This window comes from Primulina eburnea, chromosome 11 (genome assembly GCF_022965805.1).
Source record: "Primulina eburnea isolate SZY01 chromosome 11, ASM2296580v1, whole genome shotgun sequence".
NCBI classification, from domain to species: Eukaryota; Viridiplantae; Streptophyta; class Magnoliopsida; order Lamiales; family Gesneriaceae; genus Primulina; species Primulina eburnea.
The window spans coordinates 42750461-42776435 of NC_133111.1; the positions used below are offsets into that span (position 1 = coordinate 42750461).

A 25975-nucleotide genomic window follows, 5' to 3' on the forward strand; every position below is an offset into this window, starting at 1 on the left:
CTTATATTTACAATAAAAAGTAATAATTTTGTCATAAAAATAATATTTCTTCATGGGTCAATTAAATAGAATATCTATTTCACAAAATTGATATGTGAGATTGTCTCACATAATTTTTTGTGTATGTTGTAATACCAAATAAATAAGCGACATAATTTCAAAATCTAAGATAAAATCATAAATATTTACTCAATTAGTAACCAAGGAATGTAATACCACCGTACATGATAAAACACTGGTGTGGTATAAATTTTAGTGATGGTAAGTAGTTTTATGTAAAAGATTCAGATCTTAAATTAAGAATTTTAGAGATAATTTTTTTTATAATTAATTTATATATATATATATATATATATATATATATAAAATATAACTATTTTATAATCATACTATAGCATATGGGTATTAATACATAAAACACAAAAAAAAAAAAATTGATAAGTTAATGTATTAAAAAAATAAAATTAAGAATATTTAATATTAATGAACATGGTGACTATTCATGCATCAAATTAATGAAAATCTTTCTCTTTTTCTGCATGAGAAAGGGTAATTAACTAGAACCACATATTATCCTTTATAAATGTTCGCCACATGTAATGTAGCTAAGTAAGACTACACTGAATCATGAGCATAATTATGATACCATTTTTGGTAATTTAATTTCGATTAAGAAAATCAATTTTCGGAGCAATTGATTCACACTCTTTCTAAAAAGGGAATGCCTTTGAATGAGACTGTGGACTTAAAAGTAATGATTAATTAATGTGTTGTTGTAAAGTTAGAGGGTTCATTGTCTTGTGATGTTTCTTCCTTAATTCCTGATCACAATTCTATTTGTGGCTTCAAAATGGATCAAGCTAATTGGCTTTCATATAACAAAATATATATATATATATATATATATATATATATATATATATATATATATATATATATATTTATTTATTTATTTCCTTTTTCTTTTCTTTTCACCAAAAATTTGAAAACTTATAACTTATCGATGTCTTGTAGCTCGTTTAACACTGAGTTTGGAATCATGTATCAGATTCAAAACTCAGTTGTAACGAAGCTCCAAATATTTTATCCACCGATGTGTTCTTACCACGGTATCACCAACACAATATTCCATTGCTATATTTTTTTTAAAAAAAAGTCAGATCTTTTATTTTCTTATATTCGTTTCTCTTTTGTAAGATATTTTTCCCCATCTGCTCGGAGTGTACGTAGCGTGTGTTTTTCGTATTTTCCATCACTTTTTTTGGAGCATTTCAATTGCTTGGTGTTAATTCGTGTACTTGGTGTCCGGTCATTTGACGTTTTTTTATTTTTGATTATGAACAAAAACCTAACTTGTATTCTATCATTGTAATGGTCAGTCTTTTTTGGTACCCATGTACAAAAACACAAAAAACAAAAAAGGAGTAAAAATCTACAAGTAAGCTAGGGCCCCGAGAATTACAGAATCAAGAAAATCATAAAATTTCTATCTTCTGAGAATAAAACTTTTTGATTTTGGTAAAAATTAATGATTCGCAAAGTGATTTTTTCGACAAGAAAAAAAGATGGCGATAGTTACACCAAAAAATTAAGATTTAAATTGAATAGATCGATGTAAGTGTCAACTTAATTACCTAACTAGAAAAAAACAGCCCAGCTCAATCCTTAAAGTTTTGCGCGAAGAAAAACGATTTTTATTGTTATTTCCTTTTACCTAATTATGTGACATAAGATCATACGTATAGTCACAAAAGACTTGGCTGATATTTAATATGTAATAATTAATTTTATAAAATTGACAAAAGGGTTTTGTAGACAATTTAGTAGTTTGGTAGGAAAGAGCTGTATCATTATCCGCTGGTGAAATATATTTCTGTCAAATTTGTCAACTTAAGCATTGTTACCATAAATGGATCGGGAAATATCTTGAATAATTATAAAAGCTGTATACCATTTGTGCACAAATATCTTGATCTTGACGAAGCAAATGCAAATATCGATTTGTCCACATTCAACGATCTATTGCAACCATACCACACTCCGATTAAACAAAGTTTATAAATATATTTATAAGGCTATGTTGGAATATATATTTTTTCGCTTGGCAAGAATATCAAGAAATTTGAAAAAAAATAGATATTGACAATGTCATGTTAAAAAAAAGTGCATACCGTAACTGGCACGGTTAGAAAACCGGTATAGTAAAAAGTAAATTTATTCCAAAATAATATTTCAGCTCCTCACCCACGTGTAGATAAATGAAACTTAAAATAAATTTGAAATAATTTTTAGTTAGCAAGCTTAATTTATTGGAGAACAAAGCCAATAACCATTTCTTAGCAGAACGAATGGACGAATCACGATCATAAAAAGGATAAAATACTAACTGATTTGAAAATTCTTCAGTCAAGAAAGAGTATTTTAACACATTAAATGGTTCAAAAGCTTTTACCAAAAGTCTACTGGAGGAATATATAGCAGTCACAGCATAAAAAAAGAAAATCAACAGAATCTCTCAAAAAAGAAAATCAACAGAATCATATGACAACAATAAACCGGAAGACGATATTATAAGATGTTACTCTAATGTTGCCACGTCCACAAAACACCCAGAAGCCAGTTTTTGAATCCAATCAAAAATCAACCAGCAACATAAAACCCTTCACCTTATGCCTGCAAAAAATAGATAATCGTAGACATAAATAAAACCAAGGCGGCGGTTAGTTATCGAAGCAATGAGACTTGAAAACCATTTAATTTTGTAGATAAGTTCAGAAGCACCAGAACCCTGGAACAAAAGGCCGGATGGCGTGGTCACGTCTCTTTTTAAAGATAAATTTCACACGGATAGGGTAGAATAATCTTTTAGAGCCAAAAGTTTATGTGCGAGAAATACCTTGCTAGCAATGTTGCTAGAAAGCCAATCAAGTCCTTCATAGAGACCCTCCCCAGAGGTTGCACATGTGCTCTGAATATACCTGTCAGGAGATATATTTCAATTCGTATAAAACATCAAGTTTGGTGACAATATATAGAAGGAATACAAGAAAAATGCTCAGTCAGTACGAATAAATAAAGTTGACAAAACTCTGCATTTTAGTTACACTGCTTACGCACATGCTAGTGGTTTCACTTGAACTTGAGCAAAAATTTAATGCACTGCTAGTGGTTTCACTTGAGCAAATTTTTAATGCATGAAACGGAAGTACAAAGTACTGACACCAAATCAAACTGTAAGACAAGCCTACCAATGGCGTTGACGGAGAGAATGCAAACCCAGCTTATCAGTGATCTCTGCAGCATTCATTGCATTAGGAAGATCTTGCTTATTTGCAAATACCAGCAAGACAGCATCTCTCAACTCATCCTGACACAACAAAAATAAGCAACAAATAATATATGTTAGAAGAGCAGAATCAACCAACATCTTCAGAACATGAGCAATGATCATATAATTTGTAAAGCAGCATTAGCCATATGATGAAGAAAACAACAATCGTTGTTAGAAAGGAATTATGGAAACTAGAAAGGCTTCCACATGCTAATTGACAGCAACAATAAAAACTAGCATAAAGAGAGGTGACATACCTCATTCAACATCCTATGCAATTCATCTCTTGCTTCAACAACTCGATCCCGGTCATTGCTATCAACCACAAAGATAAGCCCCTGAGTATTTTGGAAGTAGTGCCTCCACAAAGGACGAATCTGAAAGAAAAGATAGAGTTAATATTTTATGACATACACAGAAACACCAAGAAGCGAACATCATAAATAAATAAGTTGCTGGAGATTATTAAATATGTATTACAACCAATAGCATCAGGCTGACAATAAAAGAGAACAAAAAGGATAAAAACAAACAGACGAACACTGATCAATTTGGATATAAAAACTAGATGAAAAACTACTTGGATATAGGTCAACGAGAAAATAATCCTCAAACTGAGCAACCAAAGTATCAATCACATGCCACTAGTATTTTAATCACACTATTTACTCGACTGCCAATACAGTAATTTCATGTTTGCAACAACAGAAAAAGAAGCTCACCTTGTCCTGACCACCAACATCCCAGACAGTGAAGCTAATGTTTTTGTATTCCACTGTCTCGACATTAAATCCTTGAAGCAATAAACTAAGAATGAGTAACAGTCCCAGAAGTCAATAATGATTGAATTAAAGCAAAAACATTTGGAATCCAGTGCACCATCTTTCATATGTAGTGCTCAATGTATCTAACTCATATTATAGACCATAAAATTCCCTGATCCACCTTTACTTCGACATTAATTTTATTTCGATGATGAAACAGAGATTTACTCATAAGACAATTTAATCCCGTATAAAAAGAAGATGCATTTGAAACTGTATAAAGAAATAGTCAGAGAGAAAACTATGCTACCACGGGGGCATCTTTCTTGAAACATGAAAAGCAAAAAAGGTCAGTTAACATCATACATACTACGAATCACCACAAGGTAAATTAAAGCCCATGACAGCAGACAAGGAACCACAAGGGTAAAATATACAGTTTAGAAAGCTATAAAAATGTGGAGATGCAAACAGAGATAAAGTCAAAGTACTACTGCCAAAACTGGCCAAAAGGACTCACCAATGGTTGGGATTGTAGTAACTATTTCCCCAAGCTTGAGCTTGTACAATATGGTGGTCTTACCAGCAGCATCGAGACCTACCATCAGAATTCGCATCTCTTTCTTAGCAAAAAGCCTGCTGAACAGCTTGGTGAATGTAAGTCCCATCTTTGTTGGGCCGCAAACTGATCACTCTGCATGGTTGGTAAATAAGACGTTATTCAGTCAAGCCGATCATCAAACGACCCAATCCCACTGATTACTAAAAATGGTAATTATTCCTACCAGAAAACTAAAACAATTTGATAATAACAAAAAAAAAGACAATCTGGAACACAATCAGAACTATGGAGTCTTTTAGCAAGCACAGTTATCATCACACAAGGGATTCACACTCGTTTCCGATAAAACAATTTTTAAATCTGCATAAGAATTAAAGCAGAACCATTATCATTGTAAATCAGACGATTTAATCGGTAAATCTTGAGGAGCTAAATTAAGCTTAAAAGAGTCCCAAAACAGCAATAACTAAATACAACACCAGCAATCCAAACAAGTCTACACAAATTCACATGGAATCAAAGCATGAACTCCGAGATCATTCAACAGATTAATTGATCCACGAAACTCAGAGATAAATGATTCAACCCAAGAAATGACGTGTATGGCGTCCACAATTCAAATAAATGGCTTAAATTGTACAGATCTAGCTGAAATACAAACAGACACTCAGATCGAATAAAAAACAATGCGAATCAGACCATACATAGCGAGACGCAACACATAGATCGCAAATGAAGGAACTCATACACACACCGCAAAAAATTTCACCTTTCGGGGAACTTAATAATGGAAATTAATATGGATCTAGGGTTTATTTACTGAACGAAAGAGGAAAAAAATTAGAAAATGCTGAGCAGAGAAAAGAGGGGAGAAGACTCGAGTTTACCTCCGAAAGCTTCGCTGAAGACTCGAAATGAGAGAGAACGCGAAAGAGAAGGCAAATGGAACGTAAATAGCAGGCAGTTGGTCGCTAATCAGATAAAAAATAAAAATAAAAACTATTTTTTTCCGTTAATTGTTTAAAATTTTCTTAAATATAACTCGTGGTGATTAATTTTTTGGCTATTAATCACTATCATATATCAAAATAACTTACCAAATTTTAGACTGTATTAGCTTAAGACAATGACATGATATTTATCATGTTTAGTGTATTGATGTCGACCACCAACCTTAATACATATATATTAAAAAATATTAGATTTTATTGTAAATATGAATATGATTAAGTCTGAATCTTGTACATAAATATGATATAGAAAAAACTACCCAATAAATTTCACCTATTAAAATTTAAGAGGAAAAGTAAATGAAAAAACACTTAATATTTCGTATGGTTTCCCTTTATTTCGTTTCGGTGAATTTTTTTTATTAATTCTTTTATTCGTTTGGGTGAATTTTAATTAATATCACATAATTTTTTCTCACCTCATGAACCACTTAAAAATAGCGTCAAAAATCAACATACGATGGGTTTATAATTGTATGAAAATCAAATTTGAACTAAACATGTGACTAAAACTTCATTCAAATTAGCATACAAAATTAAAATTGTAATTTTCCCAATAAATTAAAGTGGATTCGAATTTCCAATACAAAGTTTGTAAAATAAAATTATTTTACAAAGCGAGTTTTGCTCTTAAGTTAATTAGCTGTCATGGCAAATACAAATTTTATTCAACATTTATAATATAATTAACTCAAAATACATTTTAAAAAAACATAATATGACATTTAAATAGAGCATGCATGATATTAAAATACAAAGGTATCATATAATCGAATTATATAAGATTTAAGGATAAACAAATGACTATTACTTCTTCTTTTTCTTTTTTATTTAGGAAAGTAAAAATATCTTTTATTAATCAATAAGTAATTATAACTCTAAATTGCAATTATCATTATTATTTTTAATTCATTTATTAATTATTTATTTGACAACTTATCCAACAAAAATAAAACAATATAAGAAAGATAAAAGAGTGGAGAAAGGAATGCTATGTTTTTATGCCCAAATATTTTTCTAATTAAACAAATAAATAGTTTGAAATAGTTATATGAATAACTTGAAAAAAAGTAATGCCCAAATATGTTTTTATGCCCAAATATTTTTTTTGAATGCGGAAATTCTCTTGTCATATACTCGGGTTGGGAGTGAGAAATATTGAGTGTATTGGTGTATACACTTGTTGTAATATTTCTTCCAGTTATAAAAGTTGCAGTGATCTGTGTACGTAGCCGTTGATTATTTTATTCTCAATTTTTTCGGTATTATATTATTATTGTGGTCGGCATCGGTGTCCCCCCAACACAACCATGTTAGATCAATGATGGATATTGCCGTGAATTTGAGTTCAGTTTCTGTAAACTAAATTTCACAGTTAGAATTTAAGTTCCAGTTCTGACCGTATCTGGTAAAAAAAGTAGAGGAGAACAAAGACATATTAATCATGCTCATCAATACTAATTTATATTCGAATAATATTCTATATTGCTATGTCTTCTCATTTTTTGTTCTATCAGATAATTTGTGTGTGTTAAAACAGATAGAGCTAGGCCTTATCAATTTCCTCGCGGACCTCTCAACTTCAAAGAGACTGCAAACAATTACGTAAAGATGGCAATGTTTCGGTAAGTACTTCTCCATATGCGTTCGAACAATATGGCCCTTCATGGCTTCCCTTGGTTTTTGAAGGCTTTAGGTCAACACCTGCCACAATTAAATTTTTGCATGGCTCGTGCTCGCTGCACAGAAGAGAAACGGATGTGTGGGTATATGTCCCTGTTATATTCTGATAGGTTATGCCAGTTATCGCTACTGCTGAGGTGTCATCCTTGCAAGCCTTGTGTCCTTCACAGTAGTGTTGGTCTATGGTGATCGGAGTTTTAACATCTGACATCGTAATGTTCGAGAATGTAACATTACGCACCGACCCTGAGCCACCCTACACTTAAAAACAAGGCAGTGAGATAGATTTCTTGATATCTACTTCGGCTCTAGTCGTTCCATTTCCAGTGGAGCGATATCAAAAGCAAGCGGGGACTTCGAAAATAAAAAGATCGAGTCGACCCGATAATGGCTTGTGGCCCTTGTTATTGGAAAGTTAACCTTTCTTTTCGAATTTAGAAACATGAAAATTATAATATAATTTATGTTTTTTTCATACCTCCCAAGTCTTTATCCTTACTCCCGTCATCGAGTTTTGTACATTTGAATCATAAATTGTGATGTCTGAAACCAGAGCTTCTGTCTCATAACGTCCTAGACTCCCGATGCTGTATCCATGCCCAGGCCCACAATTCACCTGGTATACTTTTATATCGGAACACCCTGTCTGTATCGAAATACAATCATCTCCTACAATGATCAAATACAGCTCGTCAACATAAGCATTGATAACATTATTATTCCAAGAAGGAGGAGGATGAACTGTACCACAAGCGAGAGTGGAGTCGTGAATTTCAACATGTTGGCTGCGTGAGAGGTGAATCCCATCTGTGTTGGGGCTATTTCCAGGAGAGGAGACGGTGAAATTGAACACATTAACTTGTTGGGAGTCCTCAAAATAAATGTGCATACGAGGACTGTTTTGTATTGTGATTCCTGTTACTGTCACCTTAAAACAATTCGAAATACTCACTGCCTGCCATGTAACAAAACATCTGTCACAATACTGTGGAATTCAATTTATATAATATGTTAAGAATAAGGTACGAGTCCTATCATACAAGATAATGTTTGATTCGTAAGATGAGATAATGAATGATACATTGATAATAAAATTACACGCGTTTTATAACTTTATATGTAGAATTTGAGATAAAGTTCAGATCATTTATTACTTCGTCCAAAAGACAAGCTAGGCACGATATTAGTAGACCCTTGTCATTGTTGAGTATAAATTCAAAGATGATACTTACATGAGGTGCAAACAACCGGCCAAAATCTCTATCGGGATCCCACCAAACCTCGCCGTGTCCGTCAAATACGCCGCCGTTTCCTCTTATAGTTAACCCTTTTTTACACTCTCGAAATAAGATCCATTGAGTCACATTTTTCTTCCAATCCACTTTTTTTGAAGAAGCGACGATTTTCCCATCCACCTAAACCACATAAATTCAATTTATTCTTTAAACTTTTATCATCACTTCTTTCAATTATTCAACATGTTACGTAATATTTATATATAATAATATGAGTTTTGATATGCTGCACACCTACCATGCACACTTATGTGAGCACCGATGAGGTGTCATTCACCCATTAGATGTGATGAAATATAGAAAAATTGTGCATTCAATGGGTGAGTGACACACCATCGGTGCTCACATAGGTGTGCACGATAGGTGTGCAGTATATCAAAACTCTAATAATATTACGTCATCTGTATATAATATTATAATATTCAGGAGTAAGTAAAAAAAATTACCTGGACGACAACGTTAGGTTTACATTTATACCCATTAAAAATTATGGGTTGAAGTAGAAATGTATACCCCGCTGGCACAACCATCACCCCTCCACTAGCTTTGCATGTTGCTGCCCATGCAGCAAGAAAAGCCTAAAAGTGAAAAATAATAACATTTATAACATTAAAAAAAATTGTAAAAGTGACCATATACACGTGGGAGATTGCATTTTGGTTACATGTAAACTTCCATTTTAATTTTAATCATATATTTTTCGATTTTTGACAAATTTAATTATTTTTCATCAAAAATATTAATTTGTAAATACATATATCAATGCCACATAAAAGTTACAATGATGACCATGTCGGAAAATAACTACAATTGCCAAAAAAATGATGATTGTTGATTAAAATTGAAATTTGACAACATAGACGACTAAAATTAAAAAGTGAAAACAGTACCTCAGTGTCATACGAGGATCCATCGCCACGAGCACCATAGTCCAGTACATTAAAAACGTTTTCATCATGCCTTCGAAACGTATCATTTCGTCTGTTCGCTGTTAAAAATTGTGTTATTTGGCTAAAACGATTGGTTTCTCCAGCATAACAAAGTGCATGGTCTACTGAAACAAAATACGAGACGACACAAAGCGAGACGCTTAGATATATGTGGATGTATTTCTCCATGTTATAATTTTTCTCGTCCTATTCAATGCTATTTATATATAATTGGGAGATAAGATAATTAAAGGAAAATTATTATATAAAATCTATGCATTGGATATTGCTGATCAGTGCTAGATATTTGAATCGTGGTTTATTATTCGAAAGTTTCTATAATTTTGTAATTTAATGTGTCGGAGGTGGAGATAATTTTCGACTATATAATCCCATGCATGGTTAATCTTTTCAACTCGATATAAAATATTCTTTTGTAAAAACCAATCAAAATAAAATATTAGAGACATGTTTATTATGGCTTTTTTCCCTTTTACCTTGACATTTTATGAGTGAGATTTTTTTTCTGAAATAGTTTTATATATATACTTAAAATCGAGGAACTGATTTTTAATGAAATTTACAATAATTTATAGTCAAAATAGAAGCATACTATTATTGGCTAATTGACATAACTTATTTTGAATCAATACTATATTATAAAGATTTTGACAAAAATACTTGGTCATACCGAAATTTCTTTCCCAGATTATCCGTTTCCCATTATTTGAAATTGCCGATATATTTTTGTATATTTATCTAAACTTTGAATTTTTTAAATAATCATATAATGCATAAATTAAAATTGTTAAAAATTTATTTTTTTGTGATGTATCATTTAATTTTTTGGTAATTTTAGTTTTTTTTCCATTTGTAGTGTCACTACATACGTAAGCATCATGTTGAATGTTGATGTCAGCTCGGCACCACACCAGCGTCTCGTTGGAAAAAATCGAAATTGAAAAAAGCATAAATAACAGGCTAATACTAAAATTTGCAAATTAGAGGCTGAAATCGCAAATATTCAAATTCATAAGATCAAAATTACACTTTTTCATATTATATGAGAATGGTGTAAGTAAACATTTCTTGACATACTTTTGAATTTGGGAGACTATAGTTGGGAGCTAATAAATTCTATAAGAATATTTTGATCTATTAAAATAAAATCTTAAAAATAAATAATTGTGAACAAAACTTTTTTTCAAACACTTATAAATTTATTTTGAGATATATATTATTTTTAAAAAATTATAAACTAAGCATCCTTTTATAAAATAAGCTGATGCAATTAATATAAAATCTCCTTCAAATAAATTAAAACAATACTCCAAAATCAATAGCAAATTTTTTTTAGCGTTACATTCATTATTTTTTACCAGATTACAATCCATCACAAATTCTTCAATCATATAACCTTCGGAGCAACGGGCACGATTGAATGGCAACACAAATGCTTATTGGGCCTTTTATTTACAAGGCTAAAGTAAACAGGCCTCACAAAAGGCCCATATTCATTAGATCTCACCCATCTTCCAGCCATGACCCAACACGTATCGGCCCAGCGCAACTTTTCGGACTCGGAAATTCCCCGTCAACCGGATTTGGTAGAAGCATTTGGGTTCCGCCAGAATACTTTTCTTATTACCAAACAGATGGATTTACTTGGAATGAGAAAAAGGCATTCTTCCTCGGTCAAAGCATTTGGGAGAAAGCTCTTTCCAACTTTGAAGCTCCGTTTTACCCAGTTTCTTCTCTGAAATTTTCTAGGGTTTCTTCTGTTCTTAGCATCAGCTGTGCGTTGGATTCACCTTTCAAGGTTGGGAGTTGGCGAGATTAATGTGGCTGCTTTGTTGATACAGGTGGGTCATTTGTTTGTATAAAAGTTTTGCAATGCTGCGTCGTTTTTTCCCCCTAGTATTTTTAGGTTTTTCTGCATGAAATTGAGCTGTGTTTCGTTCTTGGATTCGCTTCGGGAGATTTTATGTTTGTTTTCTTCATCATAGTGTATTATTTTTTCGGTGATTTTAGTAGATCAGCGCTGAAGTATTGATATGTGATTGCTGTTTCTGAGTTGCTTGATATATTCTTCTTTCCTTTTTTTTTCCAGGTCGTTAAGGTTTTGGAAGCTGAAGGCTATTTCTTGTTTAGCTCAAGCTAAGATTTTTCATCACCACGTTGTGGAGTATGGAGGCAGGTGGTGATGTTTGTGAAAAGCCGAAGGGTGATGCGATGCTTGTTGATAAACTTCCGGAGGAAATCAGTGACATGAAAATCAAGGATGAAAAGGTGGAAAAGGTTTTTGAGGGGAACTTTAATACTAATTTTCTGTGGAAATGTTTTTATCTGATGGTATAAAACTTTGTATTTTTTTCTTGATTATGGTTGCAGGAAATGGAAGCGACGGTGGTGGATGGAAATGGGACCGAAACAGGACACATAATTGTGACAACTATCGGTGGTAAAAATGGCCAGCCCAAGCAGGTAGAATATATTGAGCAATGGCTTCTTCCATGATTTATTAGCTTCTGCATGGACCAAAATTTCGAGATAATTAGATATACCATCATGAATTTCGAGATAATTAAATAGATAGAACATTATATCAATGTGTGGTCGCAACTTTTCTTTTTGGAATATTGCCGCTGAATTTATCTTTTATTAACACGCATTCATGTAGTGTATTTGTAACACATTGAAACTGAGATGATTCTGAAAATTACACTGGTTCGACTTCTAAATTTCTTTAATTTCACTGTTCTTCAATGTGAAATTGTTGTTGAACCTAGTTGTGGCACTGAAAAACTATTGCTTTGCTGTTCCATGCACATTGAAACTGAGATGATTCTGAAAATTACACTGTTTCAACTTCTAAATTTCTTTAATTTAACTGTTCTTCAATGTGAGATTGTTGTTGAACCTAGTTGTGGCATTGAAAAACTATTGCTTTGTTGTTCCATTCATTGAATCTTTCAGCTTTCGTCGAACTTATCCATGAGGATTCCTTTGATTTTTTTTTTTTAAAAGAAAACTGATTGTTGAAATGCTTAGTTATAATTCATCATTTTTTATATTTTTTCCTTTGAAAATGAATCTAATTTTCCTGTCAGTCATTATTATCTTGTTTCGAGCTATCTTAGAATAAATGGTTCACTACATCTATTTTGTTTGATCAGACTGTAAGTTACATGGCGGAGCGAGTTGTGGGACAAGGATCGTTTGGGATTGTATTTCAGGTTATTTTTATCAATTTCACGATTCATATTATATATAATAGTCACTGGCGTGGTGAAGGGATTGAATTTCTATAATTTTTTGAGGTAGGGGAAAAAAGAAAGTAATTATACATGCTGTGTAAGACTCGTTATCTCTCTTTTAAAGTTGTCATATCCGCAAAACAGAATAAAGTTTTGTAAATGTGCTTTTGTCATCGCAGGCAAAGCATTTAGAAACTGGTGAAATGGTCGCTATCAAAAAGGTTTTGCAGGATAAAAGATACAAAAATCGTGAATTGCAAACGATGCGCCTTCTGGATCACCCCAATGTTATTTCACTTAAACACTGCTTCTTTTCAACCACCGACAAGGATGATCTTTACCTCAATTTAGTTCTTGAATATGTGCCTGAGACACTGTACCGAGTTGCTAGACATTACAACAAAGCGAACCAGCGAATGCCTATGATCTATGTCAAACTCTATACATATCAGGTCAGGAAGCTTGGATAGGCTTTGATTTTTAAAATTTGGCAAACTTCTCAAGCGGTTACTTTGCGATGGTATTTTAATTTGGTGGCATGTGTGGACATTTTTTCACGCATTTTGTTATTTGATCCCAATGTTGGAATTTTTTATTTAACTTATATTAGCATTGGCTTTGATTTATGTTGCTACTGATCATGCAAATACTGCATCCAACACCTCAGATTCTTTTGAGAGGTATATGTGGATTAATGAGGTTTATTCTTCAAAGAAAAATCCACATGTCGAGCAGTTAGTAAATTGAATCTATTATGATGGATCTTGTGAATCATTCTGCTGCTGCATCGCAGGTGACTTATTCTACTCTGTTTTTTGGGTGCACAGATTTTTAGAGCTTTGTCATATATACATGGGATAGGGGTCTGCCACAGAGACATCAAACCTCAAAACCTTTTGGTATGCTCTTGTAAACAAAAATCGTGTGTCATTGTGGTGCAGCGGTGATGATCTATTAAATCTGTTTTCTGCAGGTCAATCCCCATACCCATCAGCTGAAACTTTGTGATTTCGGAAGTGCAAAAGTTTTGGTACGTTTATATAATCTCCTTCTTGATAGGCTGCTCTAACTGGCTGGTCAAATACTGGTCTACAGCAATAAACTGATTTCATGCTCTAAAACTTTTTATGGCTTATATGACAGGTGAAAGGCGAGCCAAATATTTCTTATATATGTTCTCGATACTATCGTGCTCCTGAACTGATATTTGGTGCCACTGAGTACTCTAGTGCTATTGATATCTGGTCTGTGGGTTGTGTTCTTGCTGAACTACTTCTTGGACAGGTTCTTATAAAGTTTCAGATCTTTGTTATCTATGGCACGATATACCATTTTGAAGATATTGGCTGAGGCTCCTGTATTTTGACGGAGTGTTCTATAATGCAGCCCATCTTTCCCGGTGAGAGTGGAGTTGATCAGCTTGTTGAAATTATCAAGGTAAAAGAGTGCCTGTAATCTTGGTATAAATAAATTGATATTGTATCTCTTCATCCTCCGAAGATCATAAATTGGATGGATAGCTGATTTTATTATTTATTATGAAGGTACTTGGAACTCCGACCCGTGAGGAAATAAAATGCATGAATCCAAATTACACTGAGTTCAAATTCCCCCAAATCAAAGCTCATCCATGGCACAAGGTTAGAATCTGTCTCCAGGCTAATATGTCCATTTATTGTTGTAACTTCTGTCTATAGTTTTTATTTAGTTTTTGTTGCCTTCAGATTTTCCACAAACGGATGCCTCCTGAAGCTGTTGATCTCGTGTCAAGACTTCTTCAATACTCTCCAAACTTAAGGTGCACTGCCGTAAGTATCTCTGACTTCCCGATGCATCATTTCTTTGCTTTTTCTCATCTTTCCTTTTTGATACACGAAATGCTTTTTAAACCCTTGGGTATATATTACTTGTTTTTGAAGTTGGAAGCTTGTATCCACCCTTTTTTCAATGAACTCCATGAACCCAATACGCGTCTTCCCAATGGTCGTCCATTACCTCCTCTCTTCAACTTCAAACCCCAAGGTTAATTCTTTGAAACCTTTCCACCTTTGTTTCTTAACGTTTCTACCCACTTCATATTTTGACCCTAGTTATCTTTATTGACAGAGTTGAAAGGAGCATCTCCAGAACAACTTTCCAAACTGATACCTGAGCATGCTCGGAAGCAGTATCCGTTCTTCCTCGGTGCCTGAACTTCCCTAAAGATGCTGATGTATACTTAGAGCTAATTTGTGCTTCGTGTTGTTATTCTAATCTAATCTGAAACCTTGATTATGCTGACTTGTAGTGCGTAACTGCAGCTGAATGCTGAACTCATTTTGTTTCCCTCTTGTAACGCTTGTTCTATAGGCTAATTGATTGGCCAATCGAATGAATGACTTGTTTTCTTCATTCTTTTTGCTAATAGTTCCTATTGTGTCAAAGCTTTGCCTCCAGTATGGAATTAAATTAATTGCATAATTTGCTTTATGCAAAATCTGTATCCATTGCACGAGTGTCATAGAGTCGTTTTGCATAAAATAGTAGTTTTTATGTTTGTGGAGACGATCTCTAGTGGGTTTTCTCTACCATTTTCTCACCTGATTTTTAAATCTGTGTTCGTTACATTTAACGTTATTATTATAATACTTAATCTATATGCATTATATAGTCTATTTTATATGTATATTTACTAACGACGCACAGATTATTGTAATAAGAAAATGATATAGATGCGCTAGCATGAAGTGGCAGCTTATAATTGCAACTTGTGTGGAATTATCGAGTTTCGTAGTTCCAAAAAAGGATGAAAACTTCGAAGATTGGTGTAAATGATCGATCTATCGTTGACAACACTTGGCTTTATATTTTGAAAGATCTGAAAAAATCGATCGGTTGCCGGATGTTTATTTTGGGTTTTCCTATTTGATTCTAAAAGCCGAAATTTCAAGAACTATCTAAAACATTTTTTTCGATCCAGAGATACAACTTGAACAAAATAGTTATTAAATACAGCAAGTTCCGAAACTGCCGATTCTCTCAGTCGATCCTAACAATGTCCAAACTTCTTTTCTTGTTTTCCCTATCTTGTTGGAAGTATCCATGAATCATCCAAATGTTGAGTTTCAATTTGACCCCAAAATTCAAGCTCGAAGTCCCTTCATCCTCTAAGAAGTCCAAATCTTAATAATTATCACTTCATTTTGCCTTTCTACACCAATGTATGTAATAGTGCAAGTCATTAATCTTTTGGTTTGATTCTCTTTGCTCTTGAATACAAGTAAACTGCAGCCAGAGCTAGGCCAGTCCCCAATGCATTAATCGGCGAAACGGGCGTTCGGAAAAAGATTACCTAAGACACAATCACCACTAATCTCTTCACACAGTTTCCGACTGCATGAGAAACCGGTGATACCATTTCTAATATCATGTAAGAAACCTGACCACAAAATAAATTTTGTCACCAATAACATGCAGAAGATAATTAAGATTTACGGGCCAATATTTAGTTTTATTTGAGATTCACCTGTTGGTACGTGTGGAAGCAGAAGCCTGATAAAAGAAACCTTATACACAAATCTTTAACATTCAAACCTTGACTTTTCTGTATAAATAAAGATGATTAAGCAAAATAAAATAAATATAAGAAAGAAAGAATTGATTTCAATTTAAAACATCGATTTTTTCAGATACACATATGTGTGCAAATGCGTGTGGTACTTACAGCATATTGAATGTATGAAGGACTAAACTTGTCACCTTCCAGGAGTATTGCAGCAGATGCCAGAAGTAAAAATGACATGGTGGATATAATAGAGAAAAGATTAATGTTATCCAGAGTTCCCTATCAAAATCAACAACGAAGATTCGGAAACTTCTTCGCCAAAGAATATGGGAGCAAAAGTTGTGATAATATAATGGAACTTACCTCCATTTTAACAACCATTAGTTTTTTACTGAAGACATTCCGTGTTTGGTTCGTAAGATTAGAAGCCATTGCGCTGTTAAAACCTATCCTGTTAACATGTGATCATCATCATCAGGCTACAAATGTATGTTGAAAAATAATAGCCTGATCCATAGTTTTTATAAGATTCATACCTGTTGAAAGAGGCCTCAGTGAATGATGCTAAAGTCACGCCACCAACAACAGGAACAAGAGAAGCAATAACCCATTTAGAGGGACTCTGTGTGATCAAAATGAAAGTCAAATAACTTTAAATGATAAGATGATAAACTGCTGGTTCTTAAGGAATCATCTATGAGGCACGACAATGTGATTTTCTGGAAGCAATTGCTCTTCTTGACACATTAATAAAAGCCCTTCTACCGGAAAGTTACTTGCCAAATGTATCCCTCGTCGTTTCGGATTACAATCCACACACAAGGGAGATCTGATGGTCCGGATGACATAAATTGGTGCGTTTACCTCTCCAAGAAACAGGGCAGCAAGTAGCACTGTGAAGAAAGGTTCCATTGCTTTGATCGTGTGTGTGAAGGAGACAGCGACTGTCCCGATACTTATATTTGTCAAAAGATTTCCTGCTGTGTGTCCAAGAGCCAGTAGAAATATTGGTCCAAGCTAGACAAATGATGTCATGAAGGCTTAGAAAACAAAAGAATAAACAGCAGACATCTGTGACGCAACTAAAACTTAAAATCAAGTTACAGAATATGTACCTGAGACCGTCTTAGTTTTGGTGTTGGATGGAGTTTTAATGCCCACATCAGAAATATGAGCACTGTTCCGCAACCAAACTGAAATGCTGTTACTGTCACAGGGAATGGATAAACCTTCAAAACCTATGATTCAAGAATCTAGTATCATTATTATAGTTGGGTAAAAGTCCTAACTTCATACATAGATTAACAATCAAAATCCCAAAATCATTTATGTTTATTTGGCCAAAACTAACCCTTTCACTGCAAGAAACAGCAGAAGAAGAAATTAGTAACCCAGAAACAGAGAAAAAACACAGAAAAGAAAAGGGACCTGTTTGTTGTAGATGTTGAAATATATGTTTAATAGATACCAGATTGCAAACATGCATCCAAGCTGCAATGTTTGTAACTTTTCATCGGTACTCGTCTCCTCATTCATGCCTTCTGCTGCTGATCTGACTTTAAACTCGTACAACCTTTGGCTAGCCAATTTACATGCATTACTACAATTGTTCGGAAGTGAACTTGAAGAGAAAGAGAGACCAATGGCATGAGACAAATGGTGTGTCGATTTCAGAAAGCTTGGGTGAAAAATTGCTCCGAATCTGCAGTTGAATCTTTGAAATGGTTGGCTGAAAGATTTGATGGTGGTTTAGAAGGGGAGAGAGCCAAAGCATAGCTCCCCATTTCTTGAATTCTGCGTTAGACAAATCAAAGGTGCTGAATTTGTAAAGGTTTTGGCACCTGTCTCCAAAGCCAAGAAAATGTCTGTTTTTGTTGTTAAGAAAATGTAAAGTCACGTATGGTTTGGAATCAATGATCCCTGATTGTCATTACGCAACGTGCAAACCTTTTGGCCAAATGATCTAGACATGAAGGGTTGTCTTAAGTATGCAAAAATGACACATAAAATAAACACAATTTTTTTATTAAACGGTCTAATGATTCAATTTCGTGACACATATTTTTTATTTGCTATTTGGATCATTCATGAAAAATATTACTTATTATATAATGAGTATGGTTGACCAGTGTTGTCATTTTCGTAATCTAATTCTTCTCATTTCCGACTTTAATGGTGGTGGTTTTTCTTATATATTTTCATTAGATCGAAAACCAAGAACTTAGGTCAGGTGAAATCAACCGTATTGCAGAAACAACTCGAATCAAGAATCAAAGATTGTGACACGAGCAGATTTGCTTTTGGTAGTTCTGTTAACTCATGTAAACAACTAAATTTTGGCTGATGCGCTTATAACTCATCTAGCACACCAAGATTTCAAGCTTCTGTGTAGGTTTCTCGAACCTCTCAACTAAAAAACAGATTTAAAAAAATTGAAAGATCTATTAACCACAAAAGGAAGCACAGCAGAGCTCATCTGAAATTCAAGTTACCACCCATCCAATATGTGGACCTAGACAACACTATTGTGCGATTTTCAGCTTTCGCTTGGATTCAAAACAATATGGTCCCATTGTACGGGTCAAATAAGCTTGCAAGATTGTGACCTGTTAGTATAATTTCTGAGCCATTATTCAGGGCCCCAGGCAAGAAACCATAACCACTTCACTTGGTCCCTGTTCAACATTTCAAATTTGAGAAATTATAGAACTGAAGTTCAAAAATCTAGCTGCATGTAATGTACATTTGAAACTGGCTGGATATGTTAGTTTGCCTATTAGTGTGGGAAGCTAACAATTTTTCGGCAATTCAAGATAAAAATTCTCCATTAGATAAAGTGAATGGCTTAAATCTCAAGCAAATGCCATTTACTAAGCGCGTCTTACAGACAGACCACATTTCCCTCCATAATCTTCTACAAAACTAAACTTGGAAAAAAGCAAGAAGAATACGCAGAATCCCAAGTAATGCCAAAAAATCGGATATGAGAAAACTTCACATCGTGCACTTGAGTCTGGCAAATGTCAAATAACCCGTATGACCTCTTGTCTCACCACTTCGTTTTGCCACGATAGAGCGAGGCGAAGAATTCTCCACCCCATTCGCTCCGCGCTGCCTCTTCTTGCAACTATTCCTTGCTGATAAACCTTCTTCATCATCCTCCCAGCTCCTCAAGGAAGCTTCTCGAACTTCATACGTGTGGAGAAGCACTTCAAATGTTCTTATATCTGAAAAACAAAACCAAGCATAGGTGCTAATATAACATATAAACATAGCATGGCAAATAACCTATTACATGAAAATAATCACTGGATACTCCATCAGAATCAAACTCCCAAAAAGCTTACCAGTGAAGTCCACTCTGAGAGTCTCACTGGATCTTTGTACTTGTTCAATGCAAGGAGAGAAGGAGCACAAAACCCCATCTTGCTTCAGCATTTTTGCAGCTGAAGGTATGGCCAACCATGGTTGAGGCAGGTCGAGAAAAATGGAGTCTGCTTGCCCAGAATATTCATCGGGGAAACCCTCACCCTGTATATCTCTCACACTTACGCATACCAGACTACTCAACCCATTACTTTCAAAATCGTCCCTGCAGAGAGGAATATGAAGATTTTGCTAAAATACAGATAGACACACCTTCACTCCACTATTCAAGAGTTATCCATCAAGTGTGTTCAATATGCAAGGTCCCTTTGTTATTAACAAACTCTATCACCATGATTACATGCCTAGGTTCAGTTAACACTCATCAACAAATGAAAAAAAATATATAAATTCACTAACTCTGCCTCCTAGACAAGATCCATCTACCTATGATAACATAAAAACCTTGGATTTGACACCTTACCTAGCCGAGGCTGCTCTCTGTTCATGAAAATCAAATGTATAAACACGTCCATTCGGCGCAACTGCACGAGCCAGCGACGTGGTTAATGATCCACTTCCAGTTCCCGACTCAAGCACCACACAACCCGGAACAATCTCCAAGTACATCACCACGAAACTGATATCAGCAATGTACAAAATTTGAGTTCTATGGCTTAAAACTAGGGTCCATAACTCTGGAGTAGGAGATAACAAGTGCACAAATCCACCCTTGTTGCTTAGCACCTTAGATCCAAAGTGTTTTCCAATCCAATCTGAATGCTTAAACATACCAAATCGGTTCTGCAAAACGCCGTTTTCCAAAACCTTTACGGCCTTCATGCTATCGTGTCTCTCATATACTATAACCAAATCTCCATAGGTTATGCAACGGTTCTTGGATAATTTATCAGTGGGATCAAGTGCCAACATTCTTCGAGGTAGATAACCGGAAAGTATATGGAATCAAAATGTAGGGCAAATTACCTTACGCGAAAATCCCATCTTTCCTAAGATTTACAAATGACCAAAACTAGATCCTTTATATTATACCTAGGTTCCACCGACTTCTATAGCTGAAATTTCAGTTCAAACCTCACAAAAGTTACAATAAACTAGCAATACGATATCCAAACGCTAAATGTTCAACTCTTTCAAATTCCCAAGCAATTCCACGCATTTCTGATCGAACTTAAAGCACAAATCGAGTTTTACCTCGAATTCTATGGCATGGAAATGGTTATCTTCTCCGGGTGTGTTTCTTTTTCGGGTTCAGAAGCTTGGTGGTGGCGAGGGCTTTTCATTTCCCAAGGGAGACCAGCCACAGTGAGGTAAGGGCTGTCAATTCAAATTTTACAGGGAAAATTGTATCTTTATTTTATTTTAGGTATTCTTTCGACATCACTATTTATTAATAAAAATTATTAAAATTGTTGCCGTAGATTCAAAATACTATAATTGTCTTAACTAATATGAAAAAAGTAAATATATCATACCAAATTCGCTCTTCCCAAATTTTTAAAAACAATTTAGAACATGTTTACATATATTTTAAAGAGAATTTAGTTTAGTAAGAGATGAAGGCGGCTCTGAGACGTAACCGATAACAAAGGGAGTTTGATTGGCTTTGGTCCATTCGATGTATTCGTTCGAAAGAGAAAATTGATCCAAATTAAAATATCAGTTCCTATTTTGCATCGTTGTTTAAAATATTTTATGAAAATTGTGTCAATCATGTTTATTTATAATATTCATCTATATTTAAGTAGATCCAAAGAAGATACATTAGCCGCATAGAACACTACAAAGTACCAATTGCTCGGAGATGAGAACAATCATGTCTTCCACTAAAACACATTATTATGTCCGAACTCACTTACGGATTGGCACGACATATTCAACTGTTTTTCACACTAGTAGTGGGAACACCACCTATGAACGGGTGAAGTACTATATTGATACAAACCTGTGACCACGCTGTGTATAACACCTAACTCGCTTATTCAAAAGATTATTTATTGATTGACTTGGCATCACTCCACAAAATCGAGGATATAAAACTCCCAGCTGTAAACAGTACATTATGATTTGAAACGATGCTTCACCTAGCTCTTTTGTAAAAAGCATAAGCCAATGCAATAGTACCTATTGCACCAGCTATAGCAACTGTTGTGAGAACAGGGCGATGCTCCAATTTACTTGTCCAGCAAGACAATCCTCCCTTGTTCTTATCCTGTTTCTGTTCAGTGTTCTCATCTCTACAGCAAGAGAATCCATTAGCACCTTGGCAACAACTTGCAGATCTTTGTGCCTTCTCTTCAATGGCATTCTCTTGAGGCTGGATTACATTGTTCGCCACAGTTGTCCCATTAGCTAGCTTCGGTTCATCAACCTTTTCTGTTTCTTTAACCTTACCGCCCATTTGGCCCCTACAGTTTGACAGCGGTAAATTTGTTAATTGCATAATTCAGTGTAGACAAGTATTAGTTCCCTTCGCAATTGCAACACAATTTCTACTACTTGTGCATGGGTTTATATAATTATCAGAATCAAAGCAAAATACTCTTTCGCAGTCTAGGAACAGTAAAAGTTTCCAAGATAGTTAAGAAATCTAAATGCAAGTAAACAGTGCGTTTATCAATTTGTAGGCTATTTGGGATTTCATTTGGGTTTTAATAAGATGAATCACGAGCAAAATTCAGCAGATGTTTCATCATCAGTATGATGGACCGAAAGCAAACAATGTGTAGTTGAACTGGTCAAAAAGGGGACATCAATAATGACCTGCTTCAGTTACCAGTTTTTCAATGACAGTTAAGTTCTAACCATGATTAAAGTCATAATTAATGGAAGCACAGCATTTACTAATGCCTAAGCGCAAAGTATCGCACTAGTCTAATTAAAATGAAGCACCCTAAGGGATAACATGATTGAATTCTAAATATATGAAGAAATTTTTGTCATATAACACCAAATATGTTCCAGAAAAATATGGACTGACAATAAAACAAATATTCATTCGTCTATAAACCGAAATGAGTAACTATGTTGAATTTCACCTTTAGTTTAATTTATTATCTCTACTTTAAGATGCACCCAAGAAGCGCGTTCAGTCTTTAAAGCTCGTCAAGGTTTGGGATTCACATTTAAAGCGCATGCTTTGTTTAGAAGGCTGATCATCGATTCTAGCCGCATCTCGTGGATTTTAAATTATCAAGCACCATTATTTAAATCATACGTGTGTATCATACAGATTGTCAGCAAACACAGATATAAACAACTGCATTAGCAAATTGTGTTTGTCGAAATTCATTTGCCAGTACAAATGAGTGGTTGTGAACCAAATTAAAGCCTTCTGACAACATAAAAAACAGGAAGGTATCTTTCTAGTTTTAATTACCAAAACAAGATTAAAAATGTCGTATCAAAGGCCAAAAATTTACAATCAACGTATTAAAAGATGACTTTGAACAAAGAGGAAATTTATTAGAGAGCTTCAGTAGCCACTGAAGAATGACTTCACCACATGCTACACAAGTGACACACATTACACAAATTTAAAGTTAACGCAGATAGTTAGACAGACCAAGCATCAATACAAACAGTGGAAAATATAAAAGCCTCTGTGCGTGTGAATTGGTAGACAGACATAATTAGGTGGTATAAAGATACCTCCATATGCGGTCAATAACTTCTCCCTTCACAATTTGCCGATCAAGCAATTCAGCAACATCATTAGGGGTGACATAGCCGTACCTTCATAAAACAATGTGAGAAAATTTATATGATGTAAAGATACGTGCAACAGATACAAGATTTTCAAATATGCATCCAGAACATGTCCCGCGCAAATACTCAAGGACAATAAAAAACAAAGAGTGAAATATATCTCACCAGTTACCAACAATTTTTCCTTCCGGATCTGCACTAAAAATTATCACATTGCCTGCATATTTGTGACCACCTACATGTGAGCAAGCAGTAACAAAAACCTGGTTCTTCAAATTCCTGAATTCAATCTCCTCTTTGAACTTCTCAATCAGAACTGGACCACAAACACCACATCTTCGGTCTCGGTTGTTATGAGCACAGACAAACACATAAGAACCAGTTAACTCATCCGGGATCCCAGATACCCAAGGATTGCCATTAACAACCACATCATTGACAAAGCTATCCACGTCTGAGTCTTTCAAGCCCCTTCAATAAACGAAAAGATTATATCAGTGCCCATAACAAATTAACATTATGACAGTTGAGCAAGCCAACTTTAAAAATAATAAGTTATATCATCCTGATCTAATAAGGAATAAATAATGATTATAGTAAGAAAAAATTTCCCAAATAAATGACATGAAGCAAAAGGAAAATCGTAATTCGAGCCACCGACTTTACTTATTAAACCATAGAAATTGGAGAATCCAAATATACGCGATCAAAACACATGGAACACTAAATGCATGTATAAATATGTTCCTAGCCCATTGCATCAACTGCCACAGAACAGCTTCAACCAGTACCTCACCTACTTCAATAACAGAATGGAGGAAAACCATGGAAACAGTTACCTGTATATGGTCATGTCAGGAAAAATCACAACATCTCCTTCCGATAACTTCACATCATCGCCTCCCTCACATATAGTCAACCGAGTCTACAAAACCAAGTTACATTCAGTAAAATCCAAACGTACCACAAACATATCAGGAACAAAGAATAATCGATCGTGTCCAAATGGATGATACTATGAAAGCCAGTTAACTTAAGTACGCCTTTTGTTTTCATTTCACACATCCATCGAATAGCAAAACCGAGATCCAACTGTGGAATCCAGTGTAAATGGATTCCGCATTCGATTTCACTCTCATTCCTTGAAAAGCTAATCCGAGATCCAACATCAAACGACGCATAAATGATTATATTCATATTAACACACCTAGTGAGTAATTTCCAACAACTGGTATCAGAAAACATATTTACTCAGACGTATTCAATATTATTTAACATACCTGAACTTGGAAGTCCTTTTTCCTAGCTCTGAGAGCGGAAGCAAGCAGCGTTGGTAGAGGATCGGATTCAGAATTTTCTATGTGAGAAGGCCACGACTCGTGAGACTTGTAGCAGAGGAACAAATGACGTTCGTATGGGTTAACCGTCCCGGCAAGGTTGCCCTGGTACATCTCCGCGCGCTCGAAGCCGTAATCGGTGTTCTCCTCCTCGGCGGAGGCGACGGTGGTCGAAAAACTGGCCGATTCTCCTGCCATAAGAGCTGACGGTCAGGAAGAAAATGCGGTGGTTACGTGTGAGAATTGGTCGACTCAAAGAAATGTATTTGGGGGAGTGGAGAAAATGAAAATACATATGATTGGGAGGAATAACGCAGGCGCATTTTCTAGGTAGGTGTGTAAATTATAATAATTTAAATCTTTGATTTTTTTAAGTTAATCATAAAATAAATAAATAAAATCTGACAAACAAAATCCAATGTATGACCACGTACAGAGTTATCTCATTCGACGAGTTTCATTGATATATCCCTTTTGCGTGATAAATTTTTTAATTCATATTTCTTAGATTTTTAAAAATGTATTTATTTGTATATAAGTTCTATTTTATATTAGTTTTAATATTATATAAAATAATGTTATGTTTACTTACTTGACTTGACTTTTATAATAAGAGGATAAAATAGTAATCTTTTCATTCAAATTCGAGGTATATGATGTACTTGACCATGTTACTTATTATTATATTTATGTCGCAATGATGTCCAACAAATCATCTCATCAGAATTATAACCTCAAATTTATCTCGAATTCAAAATTATATATATATATATATATATATATATATATATATATATATAAACAAAAAGATGGAACGAAAGAAAATGCATTAAATCAATCAACATCTTGGTTCTGTTTGGTACGTGTGATAAGATAAGTAGATGATTAATAATTAGAGTGATTAAAAATAGTAAAATTGTACTATTTACAAACTCGAACAATATTTATTCACAAAACTACAAAACTAATTAAATATGGCATTTGGACAACTGATATACCGGGAAAAAAAACTTGCAAAATTTATGGATTGTTTTATCTTTATAAATTTCAAATTATTATTTTCAACAAAATAAATTCATTTAAATCTAAAAAAGAACATATGCAATATAATAATTGAGATACAATTATTGATTGTATTGGATGGCATCGACTTAACCGCATTCACTAT

The 25975-nt window shown here is 34.3% G+C and overlaps 6 protein-coding genes across 9 annotated transcripts; 1 reads left to right on the forward strand and 5 right to left on the reverse strand.

Annotated features, from left to right (window-relative positions):
* Window positions 1-2366: 2366 nt before the first annotated feature.
* Window positions 2367-5633, reverse strand: LOC140806323 (ADP-ribosylation factor 1-like). 2 transcript variants are annotated; one of them, XM_073162918.1, is made up of 7 exons: window positions 5545-5633; window positions 4616-4789; window positions 4054-4124; window positions 3589-3708; window positions 3249-3367; window positions 2897-2978; window positions 2367-2673 (listed from the first exon to the last, which is right to left on the reverse strand). In XM_073162918.1, exons 2-7 carry the CDS (start codon window positions 4761-4763, stop codon window positions 2668-2670), a joined length of 546 nt encoding a protein of 181 aa, XP_073019019.1. In that variant the 5' UTR covers window positions 4764-4789; window positions 5545-5633; the 3' UTR covers window positions 2367-2667. The 2 variants fall into 2 exon arrangements, with proteins under 2 accessions (XP_073019019.1, XP_073019018.1); XM_073162917.1 differs by having other exon boundaries at window positions 4616-4780; window positions 5535-5627.
* Window positions 5634-7249: 1616 nt separating this feature from the next.
* Window positions 7250-9763, reverse strand: LOC140805659 (polygalacturonase At1g48100-like). The gene is made up of 6 exons (XM_073161915.1): window positions 9536-9763; window positions 9092-9223; window positions 8583-8765; window positions 8098-8305; window positions 7829-8019; window positions 7250-7606 (listed from the first exon to the last, which is right to left on the reverse strand). The coding sequence occupies exons 1-6, from the start codon at window positions 9761-9763 to the stop codon at window positions 7250-7252; spliced, it is 1299 nt and encodes a 432-aa protein (XP_073018016.1).
* A 1472-nt stretch (window positions 9764-11235) lies between these two features.
* On the forward strand, window positions 11236-15222 carry LOC140806321 (shaggy-related protein kinase epsilon-like). 3 transcript variants are annotated; one of them, XM_073162913.1, is made up of 13 exons: window positions 11236-11436; window positions 11685-11872; window positions 11966-12058; window positions 12751-12810; window positions 13011-13283; window positions 13659-13730; window positions 13805-13861; window positions 13975-14115; window positions 14218-14268; window positions 14376-14471; window positions 14556-14639; window positions 14751-14853; window positions 14938-15222. In XM_073162913.1, the coding sequence occupies exons 2-13, from the start codon at window positions 11762-11764 to the stop codon at window positions 15021-15023; spliced, it is 1227 nt and encodes a 408-aa protein (XP_073019014.1). In that variant the 5' UTR covers window positions 11236-11436; window positions 11685-11761; the 3' UTR covers window positions 15024-15222. The 3 variants fall into 3 exon arrangements, with proteins under 3 accessions (XP_073019014.1, XP_073019015.1, XP_073019016.1); XM_073162914.1 differs by having other exon boundaries at window positions 11694-11872; XM_073162915.1 differs by having other exon boundaries at window positions 11237-11436; window positions 11685-11863.
* A 577-nt stretch (window positions 15223-15799) lies between these two features.
* On the reverse strand, window positions 15800-18095 carry LOC140805660 (phosphoenolpyruvate/phosphate translocator 2, chloroplastic-like). Its single transcript, XM_073161916.1, has 8 exons — window positions 17804-18095; window positions 17491-17613; window positions 17240-17392; window positions 16912-16997; window positions 16739-16826; window positions 16535-16654; window positions 16337-16414; window positions 15800-16249 (listed from the first exon to the last, which is right to left on the reverse strand). Exons 1-8 carry the CDS (start codon window positions 17909-17911, stop codon window positions 16163-16165), a joined length of 843 nt encoding a protein of 280 aa, XP_073018017.1. The 5' UTR covers window positions 17912-18095; the 3' UTR covers window positions 15800-16162.
* A 1266-nt stretch (window positions 18096-19361) lies between these two features.
* On the reverse strand, window positions 19362-20867 carry LOC140806325 (uncharacterized). Its single transcript, XM_073162919.1, has 3 exons — window positions 20226-20867; window positions 19723-19967; window positions 19362-19602 (listed from the first exon to the last, which is right to left on the reverse strand). The coding sequence occupies exons 1-3, from the start codon at window positions 20672-20674 to the stop codon at window positions 19370-19372; spliced, it is 927 nt and encodes a 308-aa protein (XP_073019020.1). The 5' UTR covers window positions 20675-20867; the 3' UTR covers window positions 19362-19369.
* A 677-nt stretch (window positions 20868-21544) lies between these two features.
* Window positions 21545-25112, reverse strand: LOC140806326 (altered inheritance of mitochondria protein 32-like). Its single transcript, XM_073162920.1, has 5 exons — window positions 24751-25112; window positions 24310-24395; window positions 23636-23941; window positions 23414-23497; window positions 21545-22170 (listed from the first exon to the last, which is right to left on the reverse strand). The coding sequence occupies exons 1-5, from the start codon at window positions 25003-25005 to the stop codon at window positions 21843-21845; spliced, it is 1059 nt and encodes a 352-aa protein (XP_073019021.1). The 5' UTR covers window positions 25006-25112; the 3' UTR covers window positions 21545-21842.
* Between the last annotated feature and the right edge of the window lie 863 nt (window positions 25113-25975).